At 58.2% G+C, this 11,570-nt stretch overlaps 1 protein-coding gene across 4 annotated transcripts in view; it reads left to right on the top strand.

The window, feature by feature from the left end:
- Nucleotides 1-1,221: 1,221 nt before the first annotated feature.
- Nucleotides 1,222-11,570, top strand: part of ITGB5 (integrin subunit beta 5) — a 33,179-nt gene continuing 22,830 nt past the window's right edge. Inside the window, exons 1-8 of one of the 4 annotated variants that reach the window (XM_077273333.1) lie at nucleotides 1,222-1,496; nucleotides 1,606-1,694; nucleotides 4,947-5,154; nucleotides 6,654-6,903; nucleotides 7,185-7,353; nucleotides 9,759-9,920; nucleotides 10,303-10,398; nucleotides 11,088-11,177. In XM_077273333.1, coding sequence (XP_077129448.1) covers nucleotides 1,397-1,496; nucleotides 1,606-1,694; nucleotides 4,947-5,154; nucleotides 6,654-6,903; nucleotides 7,185-7,353; nucleotides 9,759-9,920; nucleotides 10,303-10,398; nucleotides 11,088-11,177 — 1,164 coding nt within the window. In that variant the 5' untranslated portion in view covers nucleotides 1,222-1,396. Of the gene's footprint in view, nucleotides 1,497-1,602; nucleotides 1,695-4,946; nucleotides 5,155-6,653; nucleotides 6,904-7,184; nucleotides 7,354-9,758; nucleotides 9,921-10,302; nucleotides 10,399-11,087; nucleotides 11,178-11,570 lie in introns of all 4 variants that reach the window. The other 3 variants (XM_077273332.1, XM_077273335.1, XM_077273334.1) reach the window with 3 other exon arrangements.

Raw genomic sequence — 11,570 nt, 5'->3', positions numbered from 1 at the left:
TAGCGGGGGGACAGGTGGATTAGTCGGGCAGCTGAGTTTAGAATAGATTGGAGGGGTGCGAGAGTGTTTGAGGGGAGGCCACAGAGCAGGAGGTTGCAGTAGTCAAGGCGGGAGATGATGAGGGCATGGACTAGGGTTTTTGCAGATTCTTGGTTGAGGAATGAACGGATTCGTGAAATATTTTTGAGTTGAAGTCGGAAGGAAGTGGAAAGGGCTTGGATATGTGGTTTGAAGGAGAGATCAGCGTCAAGGATTACCCCGAGGCAGCTAGCTTGTGGGACTGGGGAGAGTGGGCAGCCATTTACTGTAATGGATAGGTTCGATGGGGGGGTCACGTGAGATGGGGGAAAGATGATGAATTCTGTTTTGTCCATGTTAAGTTTCAGAAATCTTGCGGAGAAGAAGGATGAAATAGTGGACAGACATTGAGGGATTCTGGTTAGTAGGGAGGTGATATCTGGTCCAGAGATGTAGATCTGTGTGTCATCAGCATAGAGGTGATACTGAAAGCCATGAGATTCTATGAGCTGTCCCAGGCCAAAGGTGTAAATGGAGAAGAGCAGGGGCCCAAGGGCTGAAGCTTGTGGGACTCCGACAGAGAGGGGGCGAGGTGAGGAGGTGGTGTGTGAGTGGGAGACGCTGAATGTCCGGTCTGTTAGGTATGATGAGATCCAGGATAGGGCCAAGTCTGTGATGCCAAGGGATGAGAGGGTCTGTAATAATAGGGAATGGTCCACTGTGTCAAAGGCAGCCGACAGGTCGAGGAGGAGGAGAACAGAGTAGTGTCGCTTGCTCTTGGCGGTTAAGAGGTCGTTGGTGACCTTAGTTAGGGCAGTTTCAGTGGAGTGGTGTGACCGGAAGCCAGATTGTAAGCGGTCAAAGAGGGAGCAAGAAGAGAGATGGGAGGACAGTTCAAGGTAAACGTGTTGTTCCAGTAGTTTGGAGGCATAAGGGAGAAGTGATATAGGGCGATAGCTAGATACAGAGGATGGGTCAAGAGACGGCTTTTTGAGGATAGGTGTGATGGAGGCATATTTAAAGCTTGAGGGGAAAACACCAGTTGTTAGTTGAAGAGATGGGTTAATGGCACTGTGCGGCGCCCTGAGCGACCATGCGCCGAGTCACCGCCCGTCCACCAGATGGCGCCGCGTTGTCGTTCATTCCCTCGTCAGCGGCTGCGCAGAACGACTCTCTTCGGATTTCTGCGTTTTCCTCAAAGAAGCCGGGCAGCAGGGGGTTAATACCGCAGCCGACAACTAAAGAGTCCGTGACGAAGGTGTTAAGAAGGCGTGTCTGGCGGCGGAGTGGGTGGAGACTCGGGCGGGGGCGGGGTTTCTGGACGCGGCGGTGTCGGTTGCTCTCGCCGGTGATGGGGATCTGCGGCCTGTGAGTCGCCATGAGCCGGAGCCTGCTGCTCGGAGCCCTGCTGCTGTGCTGCGCGCCGCCCACACCCGCGGGTGAGAGACTGAGGCGCCCGCCAGGGGGAGGAGCCACAAGTAATAACAACGAGGAGGGGGCAGACGGCGGCGGGCGGTGATGTGCCCGGGGCTCGTGCTCTGCCGGGGCGTCCGCTCTAATGTCCCGTGTCTCCTGTCTCCCCAGCAGTGATCGTCTGCAGCGGCCGCAGCGTCAGCGTCACCTCCTGCCAGGACTGTCTGCGCCTCCACCCGCAGTGCGCCTGGTGCTCCGAGGAGGTGAGACCCCCAACATCCACTACTACCACCCCCAACATCTACTACTACCCCCAACATCCACTACTACCCCCACCATCTACCACTACCCCCAATATCTACCACTACCCGCCACACAGTGCGCCTGGTGCTCCGAGGAGGTGAGACCCCCAACATCCACTACTACCCCCACCATCTACCACTACTACCCCCACCATCTACTACTACCCCCACCATCTACCACTACCCGCCACACAGTGCGCCTGGTGCTCCGAGGAGGTGAGACCCCCAACATCCACTACTACCCCCACCATCTACTACTACCCCCACCATCTACCACTACTACCCCCACCATCTACTACTACCCCCACCATCTACCACTACCCGCCACACAGTGCGCCTGGTGCTCCGAGGAGGTGAGACCCCCAACATCCACTACTACCCCCAACATCTACTACTACCCCCACCATCTACCACTACTACCCCCACCATCTACCACTACCCGCCACACAGTGCGCCTGGTGCTCCGAGGAGGTGAGACCGCGACACCTCTACTACCCCCAACATCTACTACTACCCCCAACATCTACTACTACCCCCACCATCTACTACTACCCCCACCATCTACCACTACCCCCCACACAGTGCGCCTGGTGCTCTGAGGAGGTGAGACCCCCAACATCTACCACTACCCCCACCATCTACCACTACTACCCCCCACCATCTACCACTACCACCCCCACCATCTACCACTACTACCCCCACCATCTACCACTACCACCCCCACCATCTACCACTACTACCCCCACCATCTACTACTACCCCCACCATCTACCACTACCCGCCACACAGTGCGCCTGGTGCTCCGAGGAGGTGAGACCCCCAACATCCACTACTACCCCCACCATCTACTACTACCCCCACCATCTACCACTACTACCCCCACCATCTACTACTACCCCCACCATCTACCACTACCCGCCACACAGTGCGCCTGGTGCTCCGAGGAGGTGAGACCCCCAACATCTACTACTACCCCCACCATCTACTACTACCCCCACCATCTACCACTACCCCCACCATCTACCACTACTACCCCCACCATCTACCACTACCACCCCCGCAGTGCGCCTGGTGCTCCGAGGAGGTGAGACCCGACACTGCTGTTATTACCATCTACTACTACCCCCACCGTCCGCTACTACTACCACCCCTGCAGTGCGCCTGGTGCTCCGAGGAGGTGAGACCCCAACACTGCGACTTCCACCCACACCATCCACTACTACCACCCCCACCATCTACCACTACCACCCCCGCAGTGCGCCTGGTGCTCCGAGGAGGTGAGACCCCCAACATCCACTACTACCCCCCACACAGTGCGCCTGGTGCTCCGAGGAGGTGAGACCCCGACACTGCGACTACTACCCCCAACATCCACTAATACTACCCCCACCGTCCACTACTACCCCCATCTACCACCACTACCACCCCCGCAGTGCGCCTGGTGCTCCGAGGAGGTGAGACCCCCAACATCCACTACTACCACCCCCAACATCTACTACTACCCCCACCATCTACCACTACCACCCCCGCAGTGCGCCTGGTGCTCCGAGGAGGTGAGACCCCCAACATCCACTACTACCACCCCCACCATCTACTACTACCCCCACCATCTACTACTACCCCCACCATCTACTACTACCCCCACCATCTACCACTACTACCCCCCACACAGTGCGCCTGGTGCTCCGAGGAGGTGAGACCCCCAACATCTACTACTACCCCCAATATCTACCACTACCACCACCATCTACCACTACCCGCCACACAGTGCGCCTGGTGCTCCGAGGAGGTGAGACCCCGACACCGCTACTACCCCCAACATCTACTACTACCCCCACCATCTACCACTACCACCCCCGCAGTGCGCCTGGTGCTCCGAGGAGGTGAGACCCCCAACATCTACTACTACCCCCAATATCTACCACTACCACCACCATCTACCACTACCCGCCACACAGTGCGCCTGGTGCTCCGAGGAGGTGAGACCCCCAACATCCACTACTACCCCCACCATCTACTACTACTAACCCCATCTACCACTACTACCCCCCACACAGTGCGCCTGGTGCTCCGAGGAGGTGAGACCCCGACACTGCGACTACTACCCCCAACATCTACTACTACCACCCCCAACATCCACTACTACCCCCAATATCTACCACTACCACCCCCACCGTCCACTACTACCCCCATCATCCACTACTACCACCCCCGCAGTGCGCCTGGTGCTCAGAGGAGGTGAGACCCCGACACTACTACTACCCCCAACATCTACCACCCACACAGTGCGCCTGGTGCTCTGAGGAGGTGAGACCCCGACACTGCGACTACCCCCAACATCCACTACTACCACCCCCGTCCACTACTACCCCCCACACAGTGCGCCTGGTGCTCCGAGGAGGTGAGACCCCGACACTGCGACTACTACCCCCAACATCTACTACTACCCCCAACATCTACTACTACTACCCCCATCATCCACTACTACCACCCCCGCAGTGCGCCTGGTGCTCGGAGGAGGTGAGACCCCGACACCGCTACTACTACCCCCAACATCTACTACTACTACTACCCCCAACATCTACCACTACTACCCCCGCAGTGTGCCTGGTGCTCCGAGGAGGTGAGACCCCGACACCACTACTACCCCCATCTACTACTACTACCCCCAACATCTACCACTACCCCCCACACAGTGCGCCTGGTGCTCCGAGGAGGTGAGACCCGACACTGCTGTTATTACCATCTACTACTACCCCCACCGTCCGCTACTACTACCACCCCTGCAGTGCGCCTGGTGCTCCGAGGAGGTGAGACCCCAACACTGCGACTTCCACCCACACCATCCACTACTACTACCCCCAACATCTACCACTACCACCACCGTCCGCTACTACCCCCACCATCTACCACTACCACCCCCGCAGTGCGCCTGGTGCTCCGAGGAGGTGAGACTGGACCCCACTACTACTACTACCACCCCCGCCATGAACGACCCCTCCAGAGAGGGGGGGTGATGAGACGGAGCCTCCTCGTTATGACCGCCTCCTCGTTAGCAGTGTGCTGTCACATTCCGCCGCGGTCCCCTCCCCCGACCAGTCATCCCAGTACAGTAGATATGATGGCGGCTGTTGTGGTCACATGAGGAGACCCCTCGCCCCGTCAGGGACCTCTGTTGCCGGCGTCTGACACCAGGTTTCTCGCGCTCTGCAGGTTTTCGGGGCGACGCACGGGGTGACGTCACGCTGCGACTTAGTGGACAATCTGTTACAAAGAGGCTGCGCGCCGGACGCCATCGAGGGCCCCAAGAGCAACGTCGCTGTGACCAAGAGCCTCCCGCTCAGCCACAAGGGGTCTGGCTCCTCACAGGCGGACATCATCCAGGTGACCCCACAGCGCCTCTCGCTGTCCCTCCGCCCAGGTCAGTGGTCGCACGGGGTGAGCAGGGGTGTGGGAGGGGCTTATGTAAGCCTGGGTGGGCTCCGGGAGAGATGTGGGGGGCATAGAGTAATGGGGGCAGGACTGGAGCAGGAGTGGCAGAGTTGTGGTGCTTTGGTTGAGGATGGGTGGGCTCTGGGAGAGATGTGGGGGGCATAGAGTAATGGGGGGCAGGACTGGAGCAGGAGGTGCCGTAGGCTGAGGCAGAGTTGTGGTGCTTTGTTTGAGGATGGGTGGGCTCCGGGAGAGATGTGGGGGGCATAGAGTAATGGGGGGCAGGACTGGAGCAGGAGGTGCCGTAGGCTGAGGCAGAGTTGTGGTGCTTTGGTTGAGGATGGGTGGGCTCTGGGAGAGATGTGGGGGGCATAGAGTAATGGGGGGCAGGACTGGAGCAGGAGGTGCCGTAGGCTGAGGCAGAGTTGTGGTGCTTTGGTTGAGGATGGGTGGGCTCCGGGAGAGATGTGGGGGGCATAGAGTAATGGGGGCAGGACTGGAGCAGGAGGTGCCGTAGGCTGAGGCAGACTTGTGGTGCTTTGTTTGAGGATGGGTGGGCTCTGGGAGAGATGTGGGGGGCATAGAGTAATGGGGGCAGGACTGGAGCAGGAGGTGCCGTAGGCTGAGGCAGAGTTGTGGTGCTTTGGTTGAGGATGGGTGGGCTCCGGGAGAGATGTGGGGGGCATAGAGTAATGGGGGGCAGGACTGGAGCAGGAGGTGCCGTAGGCTGAGGCAGAGTTGTGGTGCTTTGTTTGAGGATAGGTGGGCTCTGGGAGAGATGTGGGGGGCATAGAGTAATGGGGGGCAGGACTGGAGCAGGAGGTGCCATAGGCTGAGGCAGAGTTGTGGTGCTTTCGTTGAGGATGGGTGGGCTCCGGGAGAGATGTGGGGGGCATAGAGTAATGGGGGGCAGGACTGGAGCAGGAGGTGCCGTAGGCTGAGGCAGAGTTGTGGTGCTTTGTTTGAGGATGGGTGGGCTCTGGGAGAGATGTGGGGGGCATAGAGTAATGGGGGGCAGGACTGGAGCAGGAGGTGCCATAGGCTGAGGCAGAGTTGTGGTGCTTTGGTTGAGGATGGGTGGGCTCCGGGAGAGATGTGGGGGGCATAGAGTAATGGGGGGCAGGACTGGAGCAGGAGGTGCCGTAGGCTGAGGCAGAGTTGTGGTGCTTTGTTTGAGGATGGGTGGGCTCTGGGAGAGATGTGGGGGGCATAGAGTAATGGGGGGCAGGACTGGAGCAGGAGGTGCCATAGGCTGAGGCAGAGTTGTGGTGCTTTGTTTGAGGATGGGTGGGCTCTGAGAGAGATGTGGGGGGCATAGAGTAATGGGGGGCAGGACTGGAGCAGGAGGAGCTGTAGTCTGGGGCAGAGTTGTGGTGCTTTGGTTAGGCCTGGGTGGGCTCTGGGGGTCCCGGTGTCAGAGTGCAGATGGAGGAGTTCTCGGGGTCTCTTCTGCCTGCTCTGCAGTACCCGCCCTGTGTTGCCCCTCAGGTGCGGCGGCATCTTTTCGGGTGCATGTGCGGCAGGTGGAGGACTACCCGGTGGACCTCTACTACCTGATGGACTTGTCGCTGTCCATGAAGGACGATCTGGACACGATCCGGAACCTGGGGACCCGACTGGCTGCGGAGATGGCGACGCTCACCAGCAACTTCCGTCTGGGGTTCGGCACTTTTGTGGAGAAGAACGTCTCCCCGTTCTCGTACACCGCCCCCAAATATCAGCACAACCCCTGCACCGGGTGAGTGACCTGCACTGACACAGGGGAGCAGACCCTCAGACCTGGGGAGTGTCGGGTAAGATGGTGAGCTGTCCTGGATCCCCCCGCTCTCTGCCGCTTCTGTGTGACTTCGGCTCGGTGTCGCCCCTGGTGGTGGTCTGTGAGCTGCACTGTCGGGTGCTGCCACAATGGAGGGGGTCCCGTGTATGGCGCTGGTTAGAACGCCCCCGGATCCTCCATGTTCTGCAGTTCTGGCAAATGCAACTTTACTCCAAAAACTGATGAATTCCGTCTTTCATCAGGTACAAGCCGTTCCCCAGCTGCAGCCCGTCCTTCGGCTTCCGCCACGTTCTGTCCCTGACCGACAAAGTCAGCAACTTCAACACTGAGGTGCAAAACCAGCAGGTGTCCCGCAACCGCGATGCCCCAGAGGGCGCGTTCGATGCCATCCTGCAAGCCGCAGTGTGCAAGGTGAGGAACGCCCGGCAGAATGGTGAGCGCCGCTCCGGAGGATAATGCACGATGTAACTCAGGATCAGTAATGTATGTACAGTGACTGCACCAGCAGAACAGTGAGTGCAGCTCTGGGGTATAATACCGGATGTAACTCGGGATCAGTAATGTAATGTATGTACACAGTGACTGCACCAGCAGAATAGTGAGTGCAGCTCTGGAGTATAATACAGGATGTAACTCATGGTCAGTAATGTAATGTATGTACACAATGACTGCACCAGCAGAATAGTGAGTGCAGCTCTGGGGAATAATACAGGAGGTAACTCAGGATCAGTAATGTAATGTATGTACACAGTGACTGCACCAGCAGAATAGTGAGTGCAGCTCTGGAGTATAATACAGGATGTAACTCAGGATCAGTAATGTAATGTATGTACACAGTGACTGCACCAGCAGAATAGTGAGTGCAGCTCTGGAGTATAATACAGGAGGTAACTCAGGATCAGTAATGTATGTACACAGTGACTGCACCAGCAGAATAGTGAGTGCAGCTCTGGAGTATAATACAGGATGTAACTCAGGATCAGTAATGTAATGTATGTACACAGTGACTGCACCAGCAGAATAGTGAGTGCAGCTCTGGAGTATAATACAGGATGTAACTCAGGATCAGTAATGTAATGTATGTACACAGTGACTGCACCAGCAGAGTAGTGAGTGCAGCTCTGGAGTATAATACAGGATGTAACTCAGGATCAGTAATGTAATGTATGTACACAGTGACTGCACCAGCAGAGTAGTGAGTGCAGCTCTGGAGTATAATACAGGAGGTAACTCAGGATCAGTAATGTATGTACACAGTGACTGCACCAGCAGAATAGTGAGTGCAGCTCTGGAGTATAATACAGGAGGTAACTCAGGATCAGTAATGTAATGTATGTACACAGTGACTGCACCAGCAGAATAGTGAGTGCAGATCTGGGGTATAATACAGGAGGTAACTCAGGATCAGTAATGTAATGTATGTACACAGTGACTGCACCAGCAGAATAGTGAGTGCAGCTCTGGAGTATAATACAGGAGGTAACTCAGGATCAGTAATGTAATGTATGTACACAGTGACTGCACCAGCAGAGTAGTGAGTGCAGCTCTGGGTGACCCTGGGGTCTGTAGAATGACTCGTTGGGGTCGGGTTCCTGTCGTTCCCTCGGCCGTTCTCCTCGTTGCTGATGGTCGTGGTTTCGGTTCCTTTTCTCTGTCCGACGTGGGGCGGTTTGTAAGGAGATTTTCACTTCTCTGTGTTTTTTTTTCTGTGTTTTGTGGGGAATGGTTTTGCGGTGTCTGGAGGGCGCCGGTCACGATGATTCATCAGTCGCTGGGATTACCGCCATTGTTGGGTCGGGGTGACGCGGGGTCCTCGTCAGTTGTGAGCTGCGGGTTGGTCGGGCAGGTTGGGGCAGATGCGGAGGATTACCTGGGAGGCTCCTGAGGCTTCGTGCTGGGTCCTGGCCGCGCTGCTTTATACGTTGCTGCAGAGCCGGTCTGGGTGACGAGCAGTACGGCTGCCATTACTGCTGCTGCGGGATGTCACCCAGCTTTCCCAGGTGTGACTGCTCAGTGTGCTGGTGGCAGCAGGGGGACCGGTTGCTGCCGTCTGTTATCGTGTTCTTAGCACTGGAGAAATAACAGAGATTTGATTGTTTTCTCCGCGCTGGAATGTGCTGCGCATCTCTGGTGGGATCGGTCTGCTACGGCCGGTGGTGGTGGTGGGTCTGGTGCTGCGGGGGGGGGGGGGGATAGTCTGCTGCGGTGGGGAGTCTGCTGCGGTGGGGGGTCTACTGCGTCCGGTGGTTGGGAGATGTCTGCTGCAGCCGATGGGGGGGGGGGGGGGGTCCTGCTGTGGCCGGTGGAGTTGGGGGTGTCTGGTGCGGGGGGGGGTTGTCTGCCTTGTCCGGTGGGGGGGGGGGGGGGGGGGGTCAGCTGCGGCCGGTGGTGGTGGGGGGTGTGCTGCAGCCTGTGGGGGGGGTTCTGTTGTGGCCGGGGGTGGTGGGGGGTCTGCTGCGGCTGGTTGTGGGGGGTTCTGCTGTGGCCGGGGGTGGGGGAAGGGGGTCTGCTGCGTCCCGTGGTGGGGATGGGGTCTGCTGCAGCCGGGGGTGGTGGGGGGTCTGCTGCATCCGGTTTCTGCTGCGTCGTGGGGGGTCTGCTCCTCCTGTTAACACTGCAGACTGCAACTTCCCAGGAACAGAGGGGGTCTCGGCCCCTCAGTGTGGGTGTCTGGGGCGGTGGCTGTCCTGGTGGTGCTGTATGTATCAGTAGTAGAGATGATGGGACTTGTAGTTCTGCTCCGCGTGTGATCGGTGCTGTGCAGGGTTGGTGACGGCGGTCCCTGGACAGGAGGTTATTCTCCGTTTTCCCGGCAGGAGGAGGTCGGCTGGAGGACGGAGGCCTCGCACCTGCTGGTCATCACCACAGATGACGTCCCGCACGTTGCCCTGGACGGTAAGCTGGCCGGCCTGGTGCAGCCACATGACGGGCAGTGCCACCTGAACATGGCCAGCGAGTACAGCGCCGCCGCCCTGCTGGTAAGAACCGCGCCGGCTCCACCACTGACAACCAGCGGAGGTCCCCCGCGTCTAGGGCGGTGTGTGCTCCATGCATCGGTGGGTGCCTCCCTCTCCGGGACCCCTGTAAGTAGGAAACCTAAAGAATGGGAGTAAGGAGCCGCTGATGCACGCTGTCTGCACTGATACACGGTAACAAACCTTCAGCTGTGCGAAGTCTTGGACCAGTATGAGGGGCTCAGCTTCTTACTGGGGGCAAACAGAGATCCGGAACTTGGTAAATGCAAACTATTAAAAAGTGATAGGACTTAATACAGGGTGGGGTGCGTGTCTGATGGTGGGGGGCTGCGCTCCACATGGTGATGGCGCCCGCGGGCTCACACCGCTGCTTCTCTCGCTTCAGGATTATCCGTCGCTGGCGCTGCTCGGGGAGAAGCTGTCAGAGAACAACATCCATCTGATATTCGCCGTCACGAAAGCGCATTATTTATTATATAAGGTAAAGCATCGGGGGCAGGGAAACATGGCGGAGAGGGGGAGGAGCATCTGGCTTGGCGTATCATAAGCCCCGCCTCCTGCATACTGACCGCACTGTGCCGCCTCCCTCTGTATTGGGGGGGGGGTTTCCTCTCTATTGGGGGGGCTGCTGTCCTGGGCAGGGGGCACCTCCCTCTGTATTGTTGGGGGGGGGGGGGGGTTCCTCTCTGTATTGGGGGACACGCTGTCGTGGGCGGGGGGCACCTCCCTCTATTGGGGAGGCCTTGTCCTGGGCGGGGGGGGCTCCTCTCTGTATTGGGGGGCGCTCTGCCTGGGCGGGGGGGCACCTCTCTCTGTATTACGGGGCGCGCTGCCTGGGCGGGGGGGCACCTTCCTCTGTATTGGGGGCGCGTTGCCTGGGCGGGGGGGCACCTCCCTCTGTATTTGGGGGACCCTGTTCTGGGTGGGAGGGCTCCTCTCTCTATATTGGGGGGACCCTGTCCTGGGTGGGGGGGCTCCTCTCTCTGTATTGGGGGGTGCTGTCCTGGGCGGGGGCCGTCTCTCTCTGTATTGGGGGTGGGGCGCTGTCCTGGGCGGGGGCCGTCTCTCTCTGTATTGGGGGGGGGGCGCTGTCCTGGGCGGGGGCCGTCTCTCTCTGTATTGGGGGGCGGCGTCTCATTAGTCTAATGTGGCTGTGGTTTTCCTATTAAGAATTTCACGGCGCTGATTCCCGGGACCACCGTGGAGATCCTGGACCCCAACTCCCAGAACATCCTGCAGCTCATCGTCAACGCCTACAATGTGAGTGCCGACTTACACTGCAGCACAGAGGATTTCAGGACATACAGATGTAGAATGTAGTTGCAGAAATTGCTGCATGTGAAGAGGAAGGGAGCAGAGGTGTGGGAGGATAAGAGCAAGCAAAATATTTCCCCACGTCCCGGTTCTCCTGATGTTTTGCTTCTCTGCCCCCAAAATTCTTCTCGGGGTGACTGCGAGTATTGGGTGACATAATGTGTGACCCCGGGTGGCACTTATCAGTCAGGAGACTTCAGCCCGAGGTCTCAACACCTGGACGAGCAAAACCGATACAGTGTAACGACAGCAGCTGAGAACATAGTAATGGTGATCATCATGTACGTCCTTCCAATGTCGCCTCTCCCCAGTAATAGCTGATAACAGGGAGTAATAGAT

The sequence above is a fragment of the Ranitomeya variabilis genome, chromosome 7 (assembly GCF_051348905.1).
Source record: "Ranitomeya variabilis isolate aRanVar5 chromosome 7, aRanVar5.hap1, whole genome shotgun sequence".
NCBI classification, from domain to species: Eukaryota; Metazoa; Chordata; class Amphibia; order Anura; family Dendrobatidae; genus Ranitomeya; species Ranitomeya variabilis.
Note: the sequence above shows the minus strand (reverse complement) of the source record. Positions and strands in the feature narration are given on the sequence as shown.